A 23,115-nucleotide genomic window follows, 5' to 3' on the forward strand; every position below is an offset into this window, starting at 1 on the left:
ATGCGTGTGTGCATGGAGCGAACGCAGACTTGTTTAGCTTTAAAAAAAAAAAAAACCTACATAACATGCATTAATTTTTCTCTTATATCTATCTCTGCATTTTATAAATTTGTTCACCCACCTCCACCCCCGTCTTTCTCTGCTCTGCTGTAGTCTCCCCCCCCCCTTCTCTTTTCTGTGCTAGACTCCCTCCTCTCCGCCTTTCTTTCTAAGCACCCCCACCCCCACGCTCAATGCTCGACCTCCCTCCCTCTCTCTCTGTCTCTGCTCGACCCCCTCCCCCCACTCTCTAACTATGGGCATTTGATGTTCTGTTGCTATGGTCTTTTACTAAGACTGCTTCTCGACTGGCTGACTACTTACTACAAGTTTAACTGCTACTATTATGACACGCCATACATTTATTTAGCTTTTTTTTTTATATAGCTTTATAACCGAGTTTGTTACTAAGGGCCGACAATACTGTTAGGTTTATAAAGTTTTATATAGCATCGCTTTTTTTATTATTATTTTCTATGTTGTGTAATTATTTCTATTTTAATAAATGTTTCTAAAGATTTAGTCTTCATATTTTCTTCTTTAAACAAATAAGAGACATGTGTTAATTTTTATTTTAAATTAAAAAAAAAATCAGTCCAACCAAGTGAAGTTTATTTTTAATCATTTAACAACAACAACAACAAAAATGTAGGTCTCAAAAATGTTAACATATATAACATTTGATTTGTCGCATTTATGGGAGTGGTGGGTGGTGGGGATTTTGGGTACAATTATATTGGGAGGATGGACTTGAAGGAGCTTTCCCCCTGCCGTAAAATTAATTCTTTTTTTTTTTTTTTTTTTTTTTTTTTTTCTGCGCATTATCGTCGATAACTGGCTTAACTTTCATATTAGCAGAAAAAAAAATTAGGTTTATTTAATGAGTTTTAACGAGGGGATCACTTTTAAATTAATAACTTAAATTGATACTCCACTTTTCGGTCAATCAGCAAAACTTTCCTTATTAAGCTATTTTTGTGGTGTAAAACGAAAAATGAATAGAACGTTATAATTTAACTGATCCCTCACGCTAAAAGTCATTAAATAAACTTAAAAATTTCCTGCTATTATGAAAGTTGTCTGTTATCGATGATAATAAGCCGGATGACACCTGAAGGGGCATGAAACTCTACCTCTCTATTGAAAATGGGTGACGCTTAAATCGTAGTTTATATATACACGACCTAATATCGACCATAAAAAGTTGAGTGTATTTCGATTATTGTAATCGTTTTTGATAGGAATCTTAACACCCATCTTTTCTCATACTTAGTCGCTTAAGTTCTATCTAACCCTTATTTCCGAGTGGCTTTTTTATCCTTGATAAGAAGCGATGATGATTCCAGTAAAAATGATGTGATTTCTTGGCCTTCAAGTCAAGATCACAGTGAAGTATCAATTCTGATGCTACACTTCACAAAGTCCTCGGTTAGTGGAGAAGAAACCCTTCATGATTGAGACGATTTATTTTTGTTCTTTTGGGGCTACATTTTCCCCACATTAAAACCCGACCTTGTGTCAAACTCTGTCCTCGTTTGGCGGCAAGTAAATAGGAAAAACTAAATGTCATTCAATTATATATATACACACACTAGCATTTCAGCCCGGCGTTGCCCGGTTGTTTGGAGGTGTATGTTGAGCAAAAAAAAAAAAAAAATGAAATAATAACGGTTAATTTTTTTTAGCTTTGACCCCTGTTATGACCCCATAACATTTGCTTTGAGCTCAAATAATATTATTAAGTTAGGTCCATGTCCAAGGAACCTATATCTAAAATTTCAAGTGTTTAGACCCAAAATTGTCGGAGGAGTTTAGTAGTTCTCAAAAGTCAAATCGTTGAACTTTGACCCCCTTGGCCCTTAACAGCCAAATTTCTGCCCGAAAACGGATTACAAAGATTTCCACAAATCTCAATACTCTGTATATCAAATTTCGAGTCTGTAGACTTAAAATTGACAGTTATTGTGTAGGGAAATGTACACACACACAGACACGTTCACACACACACACATATATATGAGGGTATTTTAGGGGTCTGGATAATTCTAGAACCCAACCACAACATTATGAACTTTACTTGAGATGTGTATTCACTGTATTCTATATAATATATTTGTATATTTTTAGAGAATTTTGAGGAATTTAATTTTACCAATGTTATTTCTAAGATTGTCATCATATAGCGTATTTTCTAAAATTAAAATCGATTTATAATTTATTTTAGATGCGTGTACTTCTGCAGAATACGGACCGGGCTGAAATACTAGCGTTATTTAGAAATCCATTCTGAACATTGTAACTATTATGTTTTCACTTAACAATTTTATAAAAAAAAAAAAAAATTATATTCAACTTGAAAATTATGTTAAAAAAAATTACGTTCTGTATTCTGCATAAAATAAGTATTTTAAACTGAATGTGATGAATAAATTTACGTTTCAAAATCCTTTTTTAAAAATATTCTTAACTATTATATGTAATTGAGCATTACACGGTAGCTTAACTTTCCAACTCGTCGCTAGGGGGCACCCGCATCTCTCAAACGGAAGCACAAAATGGAAACAATACCTCCGTTTTTCTCCAAAACTGCTTGCTTATATATTTAGGCAAAATATTAAGATATTTCGTGGTTATATATTTGTTTTAAAATATATTTAACAAAAGCATGAAAAAACTATGAATGTGTCGCGAAATATTGTTTTTAATTCGTAAACAATTTTTCTTTATTTTTTACAAACTAATTAGATATTTTAAAAATATTTATTTACAGAAACATAACGAACTTAAAAAAAAAACGTATCTATATTTGAAAAATGAAAAATAAAACCGTAATCTATTTTAAAAAAGTAGACATTAATTCATAAAAAGTTTACGAATTATTGTATTATAATTCACAACAATATTTCACACTTCTATAAATATATTTCCAAAATATCTAGATAAATGAAACGAACTTCATTGTTTTTGTTTGTTTTTTTTGTTTTTTTTCTATTTTTGTAAATATATTTTTTAAAGATCTAAATAATTTACCAAAATATATATTTATTAAAAAAAAAAAAATGCGATAAAGAATGAGTAATAAGCAGTTTTGGAGGAAAGCTGAGGTATTGTTTCCATTTTGTGCTTCCATACTTGAATTGAGAAATGCAGGCGCCATCTAACGACGTGTTTGAAAGTTAAGGTACCGTATTATGCTCAATAAATAAGGTTTATTTATGCATTTAGTAGTTAAAAATAAAAATTGAAATATATTTTAATGTGATTTTAATGTCAACATTTCGTAAGATAGCGGCGGATCGATTGTATTGCCAAATCGATTTCTAAATACATTTTCCCCCTTTAGTTAAGTACTTTTTCAATTACCCCCCCCCCTCCCAATAAAACTTAACAGTCCTGAAATATTGTGATGATGCATTAACAAACGAACCTATATTTGATATTTTTCCTTCTAAAAACGTTCAAGCTTTCTCTTAGTTTAAAGGGGCTTCGGTGTCGCGATACTGTAAATAAGTCAGCCATTTTAATTTTTGTTAATACTAGAAACATTTGAAAGGAGAAACATTTAATCTGTCGAATGTAAAGTCGTTTAAACTTGTTTTAAAATTCTTAGCAAATTTTCATGCATCAAAGAAAATGTTTTTTCGAAGTTAAAACATTATATACCTCAACAAAGTTAGTTTTAATTTGGTTGAATTTTATTTAAAATAATTTGGTAAAGAAAACTGGGTACTTATGTTACGGATCGTGCTGAAATAATGTTATTGTTTAGAAGCCTATTTTTAACATGGATAGGGAGTAACGTTTTGTAACTATTCTGTATTTCCACCTTTTTATTTTAATAAACAAAAATCCCGTAAAACTTGAATTTTAAATCCTATTTAAATAAATTTTTTTCTTTTTTTTAAATGCTCGTATTCTGCACAACCACTGGAAACTGAAATTAAAATGAAAGTAAAGACTCCAGGGCAACGCCGGCTAGATACATCTAGTATAATAATAACGCTGGCTGACATAAATTTAAACGCAATCTGTCGGTGTATTGTACACTCTACTAATACACACCATCTGCTAGTAACGTATATTTTCTCTCTCCATCTTAAACACGAGACCAATCTAATAATACATCAGCACTGACAGTGGGAGTATAAGCATAGAAAAATAACATTTATATTTAATTACTTCATCAATTCATAATATGAGGCAAATGTTTGATCACCGAGTTAGTTAATGTAGCTAGTGTCAAAGAAGAAAGAATAGCATAAGAAGGAAGAGAAAAACAATGAGTATGTGTACACTTAAATGCCATCGTCACTCACAGGAGTGAAAAAATATACAGCACAATAAATTGCTGCTCTTCTACCTACCTGGATATTTTGTGTACGTTTTAACTTATTTTGAAGCGTTTATTTACTTTGAGACAAAACTAGTGTCATGTCTGATTTAGAATTAAATAAATCTTGGACTCTTGATAATCGCTCAAAAATCGAAAATTACGAATACTGGCAGAACCATTAATTTTCTCACGGTGGATGAGGTTCCTACCAGTATTTTGTTCAATTTTTGATTTTTGAACGATTATAGAGAGTAGAAAATGGTTTTAATGAAACCGCTATTTTATTTATTTATTTATTTATTTGTTTATTTATTTTATTTTTTGTTTTCTGTTGCATTTATTGATCTGTGCTGAAATAACATTTAGAAAGCCATTCTTAACTTGGGGAGGGTGGTTTGTACCTATTCTGTACTTTAACCTTATAATTTAATAAAAATATTACAAAAATTTTATTTAAACTTGAAAATATTATTTAAAAATAGCGCGGAATAAGTGCACTAGCACTTCTTTTTTTTTAGCTATGTTCGACAAATTTTACATTAAGTAAAAAAAAATAATAAATAAATAAATAAATAAAAACGTATTAAAATAAATTATAACTCTTAAAACATGTTCAGATAGGGAGAAGAGTACCTTATCTTTCCTTTGGTAACATTATTGTTGTATATTTATTTTTTCACCCCATCCCTTGTTTTTTTTTTTTTTTTTTTTTTTTTTTTTTTTTCCATCTGCTGTAAAAAAAAAAAAACAATGCTAGTTGGTTTGTTCATGATGACGTAAAAATCTGCGCGGATTGTCAAATGTCGAATGAAGTAGTTAAAGCCGTCCAATGCATGTCAGCATGTAAAATAGACATTAAACATATGATGTTCTTATTTACTTTCCTCCCCACGAGGGTAGTTAGTAAAAAAGGTCTGTTTATAATGTAAGGAAAAACAGCTCCCCCAAAAAGGAGCACTCTGGATAAAAAAAAAAAGCAAATTTTGTCTCCGTCATGAAGGGTCTCCACTGAACGAGGACAGAAAAGATGAAGTGTCTGTAGCACAGAACAGATACTACATTGTGATCTTTGCCTATATGCCAAGGAGTTTTAAAAAAATTTATTTTTATTTATTCATTGTTTTTTTTTTTTTGTTTGTTTTTTTAGAAAGTTCATTCGTGAAAATTGTCATGTTAAACAAACGTAAAATTCGATTGACCATGCGCCATTATAGGTTTAAGATTATTTTTTTTAGTGTGATTTTTCAGATTAGCTAACAAAACTAAAAAAAGGATGAAAGAATATAAATGAATGCACAACCAACGGCAAGCTAAGTTACTTTTCTACTTACCTAGATAAATTGTGTGTTAACTTATTTTAACGTGTTTTTTGTTTTGTTTTGTTTATATCTTTAAAAAATGTAGTGTAAATCTTGTCGAATTGAACAAAAAAACAAAATGATGTTCACAATCGATAATTTCTCAAAAATTGAGAATAAAATGCTGGTAGAAAATTACATTTTGTCACGATTAGTGACATTTATTGGATATGTTTCTATCAGTATTTTTAATTTTCGATTTTTGACCTATTATCAATGCTCGAATGAGACCATTTTGTTTTTCGTACTAACTCGACAGGTTCTACAGTACCTTTTTTTATATAACTAAAAACACCTTAAAATAAGTTAAAACACACTCTTATTATTCAAGTATGTAGAAAAGTAACTGTAGTTATTTATTTATTTATTTTCGCCCCTTTTTGCTTTGTTAGCTGATCTGAAAAATGACCTATATTTTAATCTAAAGAAAATTACAGAACTGATTTGTTTCATACTGGTCAACTTAAAACTGATCCAATTACCGTTTGATTATTTACTTTCCAGCACAAAGCAAGGTTGACGCGAAGAGAGTGTCAGTTTATAGTTGGAATTCGGGCTCCCCTCCGTCTCCACAAACATGTGCGCACAAAAATAGTCACTTGGTGTCAAAAATAACGAGGATGAGGCCGCATCAGACGACCCCTTTCTGATGCTTGGGCAAATAAATATCCCCAGACAGAACAGATTATTAGTTATAGAAATCAATTCCATTTACAAATTAGACACAAGGCCATTAAAAATGTGTGGAGTAGGTTGTTGGTTATCCTCTATCCTCCTCTTAACTAGGCGCATTTTGACCCCATTCGATCAAGCATTGTAGCATTCATTTTTCACTATTCGTCTGTCACTTTCACATTGTCGCCATAATACCACATTTACTATATGGCGTACCCTACTAAACTATTCTGAATATTTGGAATGTGTAAGTATGTATGTATTTCCTTGGCATTAAAAAGAAATGGCACAAACCTCCCCCCCTCTTTTCTCCTTCAAATAAATAGGTTAGTAACAACCTCCCAACCCTGTGTGTGTGTGTGTGTGTGTGTAACCCAGAATTCCCCCTATATTAAGAAATAAAAGTGAAGAAAAATTTGTATTCATGACGAAACAAAACTTATCATATTCCAAAACTCACGTAAACTGATCAAGTAATTTTATTTTTTTAAATAAGAAAATCAAATTTTATAAGGAACAGAAGAGCGGCTGTCTTGCCCATCTAATAAACAATCTTAAAAAAGGAGATAACTCGATAAATTCAAACTTGCAAGAGTTGTGTTTTGTGTTGTAATGCCCACGAATTGTCATTAATCACTAAAATGATTTTCTTTATAAAAAATGAAAAGTACTTGATTAATTTAAGTAATTTGTGGAATATATTTTCGTTTCGTCACGGGTTCGTGCATCTACAGATTTTTTTTATAGGAGGAATTCTGGACAAAAACCGAATTTTATATAAGTGTGTATTTCTTTGGCGTGAGATTCCTCTCTCCCCACAAAAAAAAAAAAAAAAAAAAAAAAAAAATAGGTTGGTAACATCTCAACCCTTTTCTTAAAAAAAAAAAAAAGAAAAAAGATATTGCACCTTGATCTTAGTCCAGTAAATATTTGCAATCAGGTACGAATTAAGACATAACAATGTGAAACCACTTAACCATAATGTGATCTTTTCTCTCAATGAACTTCATTTGACCGAGAGATTTTTAAACCATTTCCAACTGAAAATTCGTGAAAATATTTATTCTAAACTCATGTTTTCACATGGATTTAGATTGAATAAACAATAAACTTTTTCTCAAATATCTGTTGAGCCGACCCTCTTCTATCGCTCCACACAAGATAAGTTTAATATCACTTTTTCTTGGTCTCCCTTTGATTTCCTTTTCATTCTCTTAGTTTCCATCCACATAGTTACCAGGATTCTTGCTTAGAAGCAAAGTGTAGTATCTGTTGAGTTGGCAGCAGCTTTTAATTTTTGTCTAAATCTAGAATGCATGTCCCCCCCCCCTTCTTCTTAAGAGCTGGCTTTTCCTCAAATTTGAAACTGATCTTGTGTGTGTGTGTGTGTGTGTGTGTTTGTGTTTGGGGGGGGGGTAAATAAGTAGTTTATCTCTTTCTCCTCCTTCCCCTGTTCTTACATTTGAGGAATTTTACTAAAATGTAAGAATAGAGTTACTCTATTAATTTCGTAATGCAGTATCAGATAAATAACTGTAAAATATCCCGTGACGTAGGTTATAGATATTGACTTGCTGCCCTTCTCAGCAAGGTGTGACACAAGGTCAGAAAGTAGGGATGTCCAGTGGGGATGTCTTATCAAAAATTGCCTGGCCATACCCATCGGCATTCCTTAGAAAGGGCGCGTCAGGCAACAAGCAATAAACTTGCCCTGCCCGAAAGCTGGGTAGCAGGGCCTGAGAGGGTGGACCTCAGTCCACAGGTACTGGGCCAGTTCCTGGCCCCGCACCTGTCAGGCTGAACAGATTCTTGAGTGGTACTTTCTACCCAGGTCTTCCAGCAATCGAAGCAGCAAGGAGACCAATCCTGCAACATTCAAAAGAATGTGAGGTTGAAGTTGGGTGTATCCAGTTTATGTCTCTATACAGTTAGGAACTTCTTCAGGGGTGTAAAAATAGAAATTGATTTGATGACTTTCATGCGTTTTTTTTTTTTTTTTTTTTTTTTTTATACTAGCATGGGTGCCCGGCGTTGCCTGGGTGTTTGGAGGTGTGTGTTGAGCAAAAAAAAAAAAAAGGAGAAAAAAAATGGTAGTAGGAAAGCAGGCTCGAACCCATACCACGAAGGAGGAAAAGAACGAGGGTGGGAAAAAGTGACTTCTTTGCTGTTACGACGACTGCCAAATCGGAAGTGACGTAGGTTTAAATTAATGCTAGACAATCGAAAAGAGGGGATGACTTTCGAAAATATCGGTGAAAAAAAAGCGACTCCTCCCTGCAGAAAAGTGCCTAGTTGAGGGTGAAGAAATTAATGTTTTTAGTGAATTTTTCGGTATTTGTCGTCTGAAGGGTCGAGATTCAAAACGATACTGATCTTGTAAAAATCCGTCGCCTTTGTTGAAAGTTTTAGGCAGACCTGCATACATACATACATACATTTATATATTGGTAGCTCAAATTTTCGACCCAAACCGATTAAAAAGCTTTCCCTATCTCTGATTACCCTTTATGTAAAATTTCAAATGTTTAGACCAGAAATTGTCTGAGTAATTTGGTAGAGACTGCAGAGGTAAAAAAAATTTTAACTTTGACCCCTATTATGACTCCTTAACATTTATTGTTTTGGGCTCAAATCAAGTTATTAAGTTCGATCCATGTCCAAGAAACCTATATCTAAAATTTCAAGTGTTTATACCCAAAATTGTCGGAGGAGTTTGATAGAGTTCTCAAAGGTCAAATCGTTGAACTTTGACCCCTTAACAGCCAAATTTCTGCCCGAAAATGGATTACAAAGATTTTCCCCAAATCTCAATACCCTGTATGTCAAATTTGGAATCTGTAAACTGAAAATTTGACAATTATTGTGTCGGGAAATGTACACATACAGACAGACAGAAACTTTCACTTTTATAGATATATAGATTAAGTTAGAAAGTGATGTTTACTGCCTTAATGTCTTCAATCTTAGAAACATCAATTTTTCTGCTGATTTTGGACGCAATTTTTGCCTTTCCTTCTGATGCTCTTATGATGCTCATAGAAAATCAAAATCTCTACTTTGGTTGTCTAAGCAATAATAAAACGGTGTTTTTATCTGTTTTTCAACTGTTTCATATATACACATGCATGAATCGTTCACATGATGGATTACTTAGGTTAAGAATAAGTAGGTTTGAAGACTCTTTTTAAAGACGTGTCAAGCTGGCTTAATGGTTATCGTACTTGACTCTTCAGATTTTGGTTTTGATCTCAGAGTATATCTTTTTATTTTAGAAAAAGTGAACTGTTTAGAAAAACAATACTCGCATGCACGTCTGTTTCTTTCCTTTTTTTTTTTCTTTTGTTTTAAAGAATTTAACATTACGTTTTAAACAGGACAACGCCGGATACATCTGATAGTATATATATCTTTGTCACACAAGACTGACCAGAGGTCTCAATGACATCTCTGGTCAGTCTTGAGTGACAAAGAGTTGTGTAATCCCCTAAATTAGTGCTGCTAGATTACAATGAGGCAGAATCCCCAAACTACTGGTATCTATGCTAAGAGAAATCTCCCATATACAGCACCTGGTATTCCCAACTGGTTACCCATTTTAGTACTGACCAGGTTAAACGTCTCTTAACTTTTGTGATCTAATAGGAACCGGTGCGTGAAGTGTCATACTGTCTTTCACATTTCTGAAGAACTTGATGAACTCAAAGCCTATTTCATGTTTATATGGTGGAATCTTCCTTTGAAAATGCCCCCATAGATAAATTTGATATTGGATCACGCATCAAGAGCAATCTCCACTCTTTCCACTAGGCAAAAATAATGGTTGTATACATGTACAGTATCCACTCTATCACAGGTCTTATTTCAAAATTTTCATAGACTACCAAAGTTGGCAATCTAGTTCACTTTATTTCAACTATAGTTCTTTAGGTAATGGTTCGAATCATACCTGTTCTCAGAAAATGTTAAAACGACAGAACTATAATGGGACACGGTGCTCTACCCCCACCCTGGTAGATAGTGTACCCTCCTCTGCCAGTATAACTTAATTACAGAGGTAATTTTTTTTTTTTTTTTTTTTTTTTTTAAATATTTTTTTCTCTCAATCTCACTCTCTCTTTCTAAGTTAAAATATTTCCCCCCCCCCCCGGTTATTATTGGTAGGTATGAGTAGGTGGTTTCGTTTAAATGAACACATTTGTTTTCCATCTACTAAGTAGACTTAATGGTATTGTGTAATTTTTTCAACACACACGCGCTCTAATGCCTATAAGTACTAACTCTGGTGTTATCAATCTACTCATTCCTCCTTTTAATTTTTTATCAGATGTAACCTGGTTAACCACAAATAGCGTTTTTTTTTTTTTTTTTCGGAGGGGGGCGGTAATCTAAGTTTAACGTAAAATCCCCACTCCCTACATAATTGATTTTTGAACTTGCCTTTAGGAAAAAATCCTGTTTACAGATGCCTTTTGGAATTTTCAGTAAGTGATGGAATTATTAAACATAAAATTGAATAGCAAACATTTCTCTAAAAAATTTAATAATCACACCTGCGTATATATATATATATATATATATATATATATATATATATATATATATATTCATTCATTGGAATACTGTTCTCATCTTGAGTGTCATTTTCACAATGTTCTGGTCGATGTAACCTCCGACCTTCTTCAGGTGTATCTGGAATGTTATTAGTGTTTAACTCGAGAATTTGACAGAATTTTGAACAGAACCCTTTATTTACTTCACCATGGCTGATGGAACAAAAGCATGTTATCCCCATGAAGTAGATAAAGGGTTCCGTTCAGATTCTGAGTTAAACAGACACATTCCAGATTTCAACAAGATACACCTGAAGGTCTGAGGCTACATCGACCGAAACGTGAAAATGACACTCAAGATGAGAACAGTAGTTCGATGAATCCAAATCTGAATAATCAATCCTCATCTTAAAAATTCAGAAACATGAACTTGAATGCTTACTAGACACTATCCTCCACGAGTGTCTAAGGTCTATCTGTACAGGGGTTTGTCAGGACAACCTGGCATGAGGATACTTTTCCCTAATAAGTAAATCCTGACGAAATATTCAAAATCACATTTCGTATTCGTGGCCCAAATAAGATCTGTGCAGTATGGCTACCCATCACTGGTTTTTACGAGAAATAGTACATGTTCTTCAATTGATTTTATTTCAAATAACAGCATGAAGTTGGATACTTCACCAGACTAGATGAATTCTTGTCCTGGAATCCAGCAAGACCAAGAAACCACAGGAAAGATATATTATAACTTATTTAAGTGGTCAATTGTGGAGAGGAAAATTATGTTCCAAACTTCTTTACTAACTCTGTGTTTGGTAGATAAAGGAGAACTTTACTGGATTATTCAAATATCTATGTATTTCATAGAGATCAAGTGTTAGCCTCAGGAAGGGGGCCCCCTTGATTTCTGAGAATTTTGACTGAAGTAAAAAATATATATATTAGTGAGCTTTTATTTTCTTGCAAGTGAACCTAGAATTCTCATTGAAAAACTAAAAAAACAAATCTTTATCTAGGAGAATTATAAAAATATATATAGTGAGGCTATAAAATAAAACATATTCAGCTCTACTAAAGTATTGAGCACTTTTATCCTGCTTTCTACCTTTTTAGTTAATTTAGAAAGTGAATTACTATGAATTCATTTTAAATTAGCTATCTTTAAACTATATACATCTTCTAGAATACCGGTTCCATAAAAAAAAAAAAAAATCGAGAAATATTATGTTTTTACCTCAAGCATTGAAAAAAAAAAAAAAAAAAAAAAAAGGAGTAACATTTGTATTTATTAGGTAAATAATTCTTCTGATGTTAAGTGTTTCTTTTGTTTTTTTTAGGGGGGGGGGTAGTAATGAAATGAAATCTACTTAGTACTTGGATTGAACATGCAGCACTCAGATTATGATTAGTGTTTAATGCCATTACCACCAGTTCTTGTCCAATTCGCGATTCATTAGCACCGGTTACATAATATTTGGTAGTGATCAGACAAAAATATTTATAGGCATACTTACACACCTCTCATGGTATGTCAATCATTGTTTTCTTGTGGTCCTGGATATGACCTTAAACTATATCCGATGGTGAGGCCCCAGCTTGCGGGCTTTGGGTAGTGTCTAGCAACCCCTTAATTGCCTTGCTCCCAGGTCCACTCTGACCCGGAGTGATAGTACCTGTTAAGGTCCCAACTATGGGTTAAATAGCAACTAACTTGAAAACAAAAACATTCTATTAAAAAAAAAATTTCCGAATCACTGGATTCGGCATTAAATAATCTGAAAAGGGTTGATATGCCGTAAAACAAAAAGCAACCAACAACCAACTTGTTTTTTTTTTCTTTGTTTTTTTTTTGTTTTTGTTTTTGTTTTTCCCCCCCCCCCCCCCAAACAAGGCACTTGGAATATAAGGAACTACTATTTGGGATCATAGCAGCGAATAGCCTGATATTATATTTAAACTTTCGCAGGTTTTACAGTCAGGAAACGGAGGGAATTCCAAAATCTACAAGTCTGAGGGAAGAAGCTATTAAAGCTATTTTCTGACATCAAGAGACATCAAAAAATGAAGGTGTGGGATTTTGATACTTGGGTTAGTCGAGAGTATGTTATGTCGAAAGGGTACAAGTGCTATGAGTTCATTGGAGCACATTCCATTCTAAGTACTTGTAAAACTAGCACAGGAATACAATATTGAGTCTAGTCATGTTAGATGGGTGAGTATATTTTCAAATATTTGGTGTCTTATGTTTGAAAGAGGAAATGCCTCTCAAGTAACGTTCTTTCTTGGTGTGAAATAGTAGAATAAATTGGACTCGAGTCTTGATAGGACAACCAGTATGAGAAGAAAACATTCTGAAACAGCATCAATCCTTCAGAACATGTATGTTATATGAGCCATTGAAGAAAATTCAATAATTGAAATATTTGAATTATCTTTTTTTTTTTTTGTCCCCCTCCCCCAACAAAAGAGGGGTTGGACCTGTTAATTCGCTCCTGTTCATTTGTTTGCACTTTTCTCAATAACCGCTCCTTGATTTTTTTTTTTTTTTTTTAATATAATTTTTCACACATTTAGTCATGGTGAAAGTACATTTTTTTGCCAGAACGGATTTTCTGGGATAACTCTGGTTGTCCTCATAGGGGTAAAATTGCCTCAAAATAGCTTGTCCAGTCATTTGTTTGCACTTTTCTCAATCACCACACCTTGAATATTTTTAATTTGGCACAAACATTAGTCATGGTAAAAGTAAATTTTTACCTTGTAGAGGGGGACCTTGCATGCATAGCTTTTTTTTTCTTAATATTTTGAAAGCTTGCGCTCGTACAAGTTTCTTCCGCTTGAAAGCTTGCGCTCGTACAAGTTTCTTCCGCTTGACGTAGTCCTTTGCATTATTATTGTATTTTGCGATAAGTTAGACAAGGCAATGCTGTGTAATATAATCCACCACTCCATTTTTTGCAGAAGGTTTGTGCAATTTCGTAGCCACATTTGGTCGTTAAAGCTTTCGATCGCCCTATTCTCATTTTCAGGTGGTCAAGTGTCCTCCACTGCACTTAGGTTGCTTCTCAGCCAAGTTTTATTTATAAACTGTCCGATGTATATGTAATCTAGTTTTACACAATTAGACATATCATTTATTGTACTAAATAATCTCTGACGATGATGTCTGCACAACGAGTCTATACCAGTGGATGTTTGCAAACTGCACTTCTTTTGACCTGATATTGCTTAATTCTAAAGGCAAGGAAAAATACCAAACTATTGAAGGCAGTGCAATCATACATAAAGATGAATCTGTGCTATTTTAGTGTTTCCTTCTCCTATACTGGTTGCCCTATCGAGATTTGAGCATAATTTATTCTACTACTTCATTCAATAGGAGGAGGAGATCACTATTCATACCTTTCTAACATATATTAGAGAATGTGACTTTCAGGTATTTTCTCTGTTGAACATACAGCACCAAATATTTGGAAATCTACTCTCCCATCTCATTGATCAGACTCAATGTTACTTAACTTAATCAAGGTTTCAATGTGACATGACTGGAAACTTATCTATATATATATATATATATTAGTGATGGGACGATTCCAATATTTTTACCGATTCTGATTCTTTATAAATCTCTCAATATTTACTATAAAGTTATTTTTTCTGGTTACCGTAAAAACACATGTTACGTGTGCAGATATTTTCTTAAATGTGAAACGTGGGGATGATCTATAGATTTTAGTTTGACTGGTAGTTTAAAATCAATAAATATTTAGTGTTATAATTATTACTAGCAGCTGCTAAATCAAATAAAAAAGGAGATAATTCAAGGAATCATTTTGGTACCAGAAAATAAATACTAATTTTTCCAATACCCCCAAAACTCTAGATTTTTCCGATTCCAGATTCTGATTAATCATCCCAACTCTAATATATATATATATATATATATATATATATATATATATATATATATATACACACACTCTTTATTTGTTTTTACATAAGCAGCAATATGTTGCTACAGTTATGAGTATGTTTCAGTCAGCTAGTTACCAGTAACTAGAGACCTTTTCAGGTGATACAGCTTATACAAAAGCAAACTTTGCTTTGGTATAAGCTGGATTGCCTGAAGATGTCTCTAGTTACTGGTAACTAGCTGACCGAAACATACTCATAACTGTAGCAACATATTGCTGCTTATGTAAAAACAAATAGAGTATACCCTGCTCTATTTCGGTATTGAGCACTCTTGCATTAACCTCGTTAAATTTCATTGGTTACTTAACCGCTGGAAAACTAAACCCCCCCCCCCCCCGTGAGCGAGTTCCTGCCTCATATATTCTGAAACCCCCGAGTCTATCGTTTACAAATATAATTCATATTTTTGACAGTGTTCTTAGGTATGTTTTGTACAGAAATTCATCCAATAAATATTGAAAATTGAAAAACTCGGATCTTAAAAATAGTTTTTCTTCTTTTATAGATAAAAATTTTTACAGGGGAATATTTTACGTTACACTAGTGTAACCTTAGCCGGTTTAATGTAAAATATTCCCCCTGTAAAAAATTTTTTTTATCTATAAGAGAAGAAAAACTATTTTTAAGATCATCAAGCCCAAATATCAGCTGATGTGATATTGTAAACAAACAGATGGAATTTGATGAACGACGTTATCATTATTTTATTTAATTTTTCTATTTTTTTTATTTATTTATTTTTTTGTGAATTAGTCCACCAGGCAAATTATTCCTCATAATATATAATATTCAATAGAGGATTGATTCTATAATAAATATGCAATCTGCATAAATTAAGATATGTTAAAACATTGTATGACCGGGCAACGTCAGGTGTCCAGCTAGTGTGTGTGTGTTTATTTCCACAATTAGATACAAACGACACAACTACAACAGCCCTAGACTCAGGGTTATGTTATTTTCCACTCTTCAGTAGAACACATCGAAACCCAGAACTCTAAACTCAGTATGTGTCCTATATTACTATGTATGACTTCTCTGGAATGAAGACATAAAGCCAATGTAGTTTCTTCATACCTAAAGATGGTGGAAGCAAGCTTCCTAAGGAAACAATACAAACACAATGCATATTATCCATTCATGCTCAGATTACAATGGTTGTCCCTAACATACATCAATGGTCATATTGGTACCAATCTGTTACTAAAAAGCCCAAATGAGGGTAAAATGAGTCTAGGGTTGCTAGTCTCAGATTGCATTGTTTATCTCTGAAACTAAATATTCAATTCACTCACAACTTCAATGTTTTATTTTTTTTCTGTCTCTCTTTTAAGCACAAAAAACACAATATTCCAAGTTCCTGTCATTTACTGTTTATGCATGCTGGCTTGGCATTTACAGGTACTCAATTTCAACTCCTGTGTTAATCGCTGGTAGCCTAGAGATAAATTGCTAGCCTATGGAGTCAAGGTCGATATTTTGACGTTTTGAATCTCCCAACTGGCAGTAATTGTCACTTCGTACACTGATGATTGCGTAAGCATGGAACAGTAGAGTCAGTAGGTATAAAAATATTTATATATATATATATATATATATATATATATATTTACACACATATGCACACACTGTTATCACTTATCACACTCAAAAGCCACGTGAGGATAAGTGTTTATGTGATGGATAGACAGTTAAATGATGAAGAATACTATGAGAGTATTGAAAATGATGAATGAAATCAAAGTTTGATTACTTAATAAGGATAATTTATGACAAGTCTGTAAATATATTACAAATATATACACATAAACATTTCTAAAGAGACTTTACATGGAGCAAATTCGAACAGGATATTCAGAAAAAAAGGCTTTTTACATTTAAATTGCCTAATTCGTGCAAGCCCTGTGAAAACACTCTTTAAAAGGGTAAACCCAGAATGAAATAAGAGCCAAATAATGCCCAATCTAACCATTAATACCATCATTTACTTTTCTTTGACATTCAAATATAAAATTCTATTTAATAAAAATGATTGAGATATATGACCATTTTTAAAAATCATTATTTTAAGTGTTACTCCTCATGACCTCAATAAAATCTTTAGGGATGTAGGAGCTCGGAAAAAAAAAAGGATTCAAAGTGAAATGGTTTATTTAGTGTTGCAACGAATTTCCGATTTCTGAGAAAAATAACAAACTTCCCTACAGTTTCCAAACATTTCAGAGGATGTATAAGAATTCAAACAAAACTTTTCTTAATTTGTATTCTTCAAATATGGTAAAACTTGTAATGCATACATTAATTTTTCAATATTTTAAATAATTTTTATTAATGGGGGAGGGTAAGTAAAAAATAAATAAATTCAAGTAAAAACTATTTTCTAAATAAAAATCAACACAAATATTTCCAGAAAATTACAAAAAAAAATGCTTAAATCTAATAAAATACTGATTTTAAAGATTTCCGAAAAAATTGGTGTCCTGAAAAATACTCTTTCTGTCACTCATATCTTTCATATCCTGAAAAAATTTTTTTCCATATGCAGGGACAAAAAAAATTTCACATCACATTTTGTTAGCTGCAAATTTTGTAAGCAGAGTTTTTTGTATGTAGAGATTCTAATGTAATTGATATAAGCTTAGTGATAACTACAAAAGTTTACATGAATTTTTTTTTTTTTTTTTTTTTTTTTTTTTTTGCGGGGGAGGAAATTTCTTAAGGTATACAAAATCGAAGTCTATTCAATCATCAGAAAACTAACATGGGTTGTTTCGTTTTCAACCATGTGTTTGAATAGATACGTTTGTATGTCGTAATATATATGTTGAAAAAAAAACTTATTTGGATTATTCAGATTATTATTCTCATCCTTTAGTGTTATTAAATACTTGTCAAAATTAGGAATCTTTCTGTCAAACTATGGAATCGGCACGGAATTTTGATTGCATTCATGGCACAATGGATAAAGTACTTGGTAAAATTCAGTTGTAAGTTATGCTCTTCTAGGGGTTGAAAATGCAACTCTCAGTACAAATGACACTCAAAAAAAAAAAAAAAAAAAAAAAAAAATACTATTGCAAATTATTTAGGACTTCTACCCAGTCATGGTTAATGGAACTGGAGCATGCTACTCCCGTGAATTAAACAAAGGTTCCATTTGAAATTACGTACAGATTTCCCATTTTAACAAGATACATTGGAAGAATGTTGGAGGTTACATTGACTAAAAGGTGCAAATAGCACTAGAGATGAGAACAGTAATTCGAATAATCAAAATAATACAAACTACCTTTTAAAAATTCTATTGGAGTTTTTTCTTTTAAGTATACACTTTTATGTAGAGATGTTCAAATTTTTTAAAAAAGTTTTTAACCGGTCCTCTAACAATTGAGCTACATTCATCTAACACAGTAGTTCCCAACCTTTTTTTTTCTTTTTTTACATGGTGGCACACTATTGAATTGAATTTTTGCCTCACACCTATCACATAAAAGACTTTTTGTTGTACAACCTGTGTATTCAGGAATCGTTTTGGTATCGAAATCCTGTCAGAATTATTTAGTTCCGATGCGGATTCCCAGTTCTTTGAAAAACTCCTGATATTCCAATTAATCATCCAATCATTAATATAAACCATAAAAAAGCTTACCAATTAGTATATACAAAACGTTTACATTTCAGAAATTTGACGATTTAAAAAATTTTTTCTATTTTTATTTTTTAGCAGTGTCATCATGATGAAGAAATTAAACATCTTTATTAAACAAACCGAAATTAATGGCTTCTAGCTATTATCTCTTCTCAACACCACAATAATCATTCCTTGGCGCGCTGGTTAGGAACCATTGTTTTAACATATCAGTTTTTTTTTTTTTTTTAAAGAGAGGTAGCTGAGATTTTTCTTTTACAGCTAGAACTGTCTGTTGTGCCCATTCACCTACTATAACCATTGTGAACATGTATAACTACAGTGGGTGGGTCAATATATGGGGGTGTGGTCAGTCAAAACAAAGAGGTTGAATGGGAGTGGAAAGATTTTAAAGCACAGATATACAGAAACCGCCAATACCAAGTTTGGAATGTTAACACAAAAGGTGGCTTGAACTTGGAATAAAAATTAATTTTACTTTAAAAAAAAAATCTTTGTATGATTTTGGTCATTGGGACTACTGTTCACATCTTTGTTATTGACACAACATTACGACTGATGTCACTCCCAATCTTTTTAAGATGTATCTTATCGAACTCGGAGTTGTACAGAATTTTGAACGGAACCTTTTATGTTATCCACAAGGGTAATATACTCTCATTCTGTCAGCCATTACCAGGTAGAAGTCTAAAGAAATTTGTAATTGTATTCGTAGTATTGCCATGTAACGCCAACCTCCAGAAGAGTGTCACTTAGAAGTAAATTGTATTTAGTATTTTATCAGTAACTAATAGGAAATTAAGTAAAATGAATGTTTAAAAAAATATACAAATTAGGTAGATCTTTGGCTAGTGAATGCAATTCCACAACCCATATATAAGAAAGTTGTATTTTCTTTTTAAATTAATAGAAAAAGGGTTTTAATATGAATATCAATAGACAAAAAAAAACCCAAATTTATAGGAATGTTGTGTGTATGTACACACACACACACCAAAGTTAGCCAGTATCGAGCCTGGCTAGTGCCAAACGGGTGACCATTTGGGAATAGGAGGATAGGATGGTGACACTTCCGGCAGCTCCTGCATCCCACCTGGCTTCCAGGTGTCTCAACCCTGTTCTGTTGTTGAGTCCAGCTGGTCAGAATGAGAGTGAGAGGCTTGCTCTGTGCAAACTAGTTTCACTTTAAACAAACTCCCAGTGTGTGTCATCCATCATCAGTGCCTTTGTCGTTCTCTATATATATATATTAGTGATGGGACGATTTCAATATTTTTCCTGATTCCAATACAATTACCGATTCCGATTCTTTATAAATCTCTACTTATTTAACTAAAGAATTGTTATTTCCACCGATTTTCATAAAAACATGTTAAACATGCAGATATTTTCCTAAACATCAAAATACACTTGTGCAGGATGATCTATCGATTTTAACTTCACTTGTAATTTAAAATCAATTAATATTTATTCTATCATTATTACCAGTAATGGAAGATTTTGGTTTAAACAAAATCAAATTAAAAAAAGACAAAAGAATTGTTTTGGCATCAGAAAATAGGCATCAATTTTTCCGATACGGATTCCGATACCCCCAAATCTTCAGATTTTCCCGAATTACGATTAATCGTCCCAACACTAATATATATATATATATATATATATATATATATATATATATATATATATATATATATATATTAAGGGCACAATTTATAGAGACATTGAATCTCCAGGTGAGCATTGTCTGAAGATAGCAAATGCAATCTTACTCAAAGTTGGCCAGAGGCTTAGTTGACCAAAACATGGTGAGACGACAACTATGGAAGGCAGTAATTGCTGAGGATGCAGTTAGGAGATTCGGAGTTCCTATTCCGTTGCGGTAACCACCTGACGAAGGCCAGAGGAATAGTTGGCTGAAATGTTGCGAAACAACAACTTAGAGGAGGATAATAGTCTGTAATAAATGAATAAATAATACAAATAACTCGTCTCAATAATGAATTCCAAATTAATCAAATAATTGTGTGTTGTTTGCAGTGATAGTGAGACAGGGGCATTCCCAAAGCGAGCAAAATTGGAATGAACCCAGAAACGCTTGGATCTAAACGAATAGTCACGATGGACCTTATCACTAGTTTATGGTGTTCCGCTAACCTACCACAGGTGGCAACCGAATCTTGTGAGTATATACAACTGGTGAAATTTAGTTTGTGGACATTTGTCTTGGACATATAGTTGGGTCTGGTTCCATACTACCAGTGATTCTAATTTCATCCCTCAGGAAAGTTGTTCCTACTGACGATTATCTCTTGTATTCTCCTGTTCCATGTGCGATTATCCCTCGTTTATGTTGTTTCTGTTCATTATTTTTAAGCTCTAATTGTCTCTGGGTCTCTATGTAACCCAACCATTGATTAGAAGATTTGAATTTCATATATAAAATTTTGAAATATGTTTGTAAATACTAATTGTAAAATGTTGAGCTTGTCTTTTTCAATTAAAATTAGTGAATCAATCTGAGATAAATTCATATTGTCATAATCTCATATATATATATATATATATATATATGTATATATATATATATATATATATATATGAACAGACCAAGTCACACATCCATCAACGTTTCGTCTTTATTGTAAGACTTCTGCATAAAGACGAAACCTTGATAAAGGTGTGACTTGGTTTGTTCCTTGTTTATCTCTTTGTCTTATTAGAATACAGATTTGATTACTCTCTCTCTCTATCTATATATATATATGAGACTTATTTGATGCAAGTGTGATTAATTTTATACTGTTTGTTTCCTTCAATGCATTGACCTGCAAAATTTATTGTATATTTTGCAAACCTCTTCCCTCTGATGAGAAGAATTGCATTCTTCGAAACTCCATGGAATAAAGTTTTTCTTGTTTATTTGAACTCCTTATCAGATAATTAAAATTGTATTACAGGTTTATAATGTCTTATTGAAAATTTTAATAAATTTTCAACAAGATTTTTAATCTTATACACACACACACACACACACACAGACTATTTCTTTTTATCACGGCTCTTCAATGCGGCTAAACTAGCAAGTGTCTCAAGTCAGGATTGAAGCTAGACTGTCGGCGCTTCTAACTTCTTATCAAACACTTGAATGTAAACAAAATCAAGTGCCAGAGAACTCAGATTGTGTATAGCCAATGAGAAATGCCTTTAACAATAGCAATTTCTTTACAAGAACTCTACTCAAGAATATTCATGGACACGTGTTTCGTTATACAACTCTGCATGACTGTGATACCTAGCTAGGTTCAAAACCAGGACTGCAACATTTGAAGCCTGAAGTTCTATTACTGAATGTATCACTTCTTTTATTTTTAGATTTTAATTATTTGTTTTTATAATACTTTTGAATGAAAAGCGCTCTACCTAAATGCTGGTTGGGAATAATTTTCCCTTCACCCATGTGTGTGTGTGTGTGTGTGTGTGTGTGTGTGTGTGTGTGTGTGTGTACATTAAAATAATTTTTTTATGCAGTTGAAATTCCTATCAATACTAAGTTCAAAATATCGCAGACTTAACATTTACATAAGCTGATTTACTACTGGAAGATTCACAATTAAGAGAATTCAACTATATTAGTGATCAAAACAAAACTTTAACTTGAATTGATACATAGAAAACAACTGTTTACCATGTAGCTGTTTCAGAGATTTAAAAACAGGACAGTTGTTAAATTCATGTCTCTCCAGTGGAAAATACCACTTCCCCAATAATAAAATGTAAATATATATAAGTGGCATAATTCAGTGAGAAATTGAATTATAAACTAAGCTTTACACAGCGAGAACGGTATCCTCAGAAAAATAAGATACTGACATGAAAATTTGTAATATTGTCCAATTCTATCACACACGTTGAATAAAACAAGTGAAGCATGCATGGTCCCCCATGAGTACACAGTGAAGGAGGTATAAAAAAGATGACTAAGTTCAGCATTTGTTGTCATCCCCCAGTTTTTTTTAATAAGCACAAAAGTGTCAATTTTAGTCATATTAACCCGAAAGGCACCCATAGGGGGCCACCGGAGTTTTCCCAGAAAATCTGTTATGTTACTTTTTTACTTATAATGTTTGTGCAAAATTTAAAAAGATTTACATAGTTATTGAGAAAAGTATGAACAGACAAACGGACAAGGGTGAATTTACAGGTCCACCTTCCTTTTGTCAGGGAACCAGACAGATTTGGAGATGAACATGATTGCCATAGTTTTTAGTATGCCACAAACAGTGAGGGAAGTTTGTAAATCCCTTTGAACAAGACATTTTTTTTCTTTTGAGGCAGATCGGCACAATTCATTTTTTTTTTTTCCTTGTTTAGGGAAAAAGAGATGGAGAATTATTTTTTTTTTAATTTTATTTATTTATTTTTTATTTTTAAAATCAAATTTCAAAAACAAATGTATGTATGTATGTATGCATTTATTTTAATTTCTTGATCAAAATATCTTTATTCATTCCAAAAAAAAAATAGCAACAT

At 32.5% G+C, this 23,115-nt stretch overlaps 1 protein-coding gene across 9 annotated transcripts in view; it reads left to right on the forward strand.

Annotated features, from left to right (window-relative positions):
- The window catches only part of LOC145248926 (dual specificity tyrosine-phosphorylation-regulated kinase 1A-like), a 443,307-nt gene that overhangs the window by 214,644 nt on the left and 205,548 nt on the right, over positions 1-23,115 (forward strand). The window contains exon 1 of one of the 9 annotated variants that reach the window (XM_080110711.1): positions 20,689-20,764. The exons of the other annotated variants lie outside the window; for them this stretch is intronic. Within the exon in view, the coding sequence (XP_079966837.1) occupies positions 20,704-20,764 (61 nt within the window). The 5' untranslated portion in view covers positions 20,689-20,703. Of the gene's footprint in view, positions 1-20,688; positions 20,765-23,115 lie in introns of those variants that run through there. 9 annotated transcript variants of the gene reach the window in all.

This window comes from Euprymna scolopes, chromosome 27 (genome assembly GCF_053919585.1).
Source record: "Euprymna scolopes isolate OS-2025 chromosome 27, ASM5391958v1, whole genome shotgun sequence".
In the NCBI taxonomy this organism is placed as follows: Eukaryota; Metazoa; Mollusca; class Cephalopoda; order Sepiida; family Sepiolidae; genus Euprymna; species Euprymna scolopes.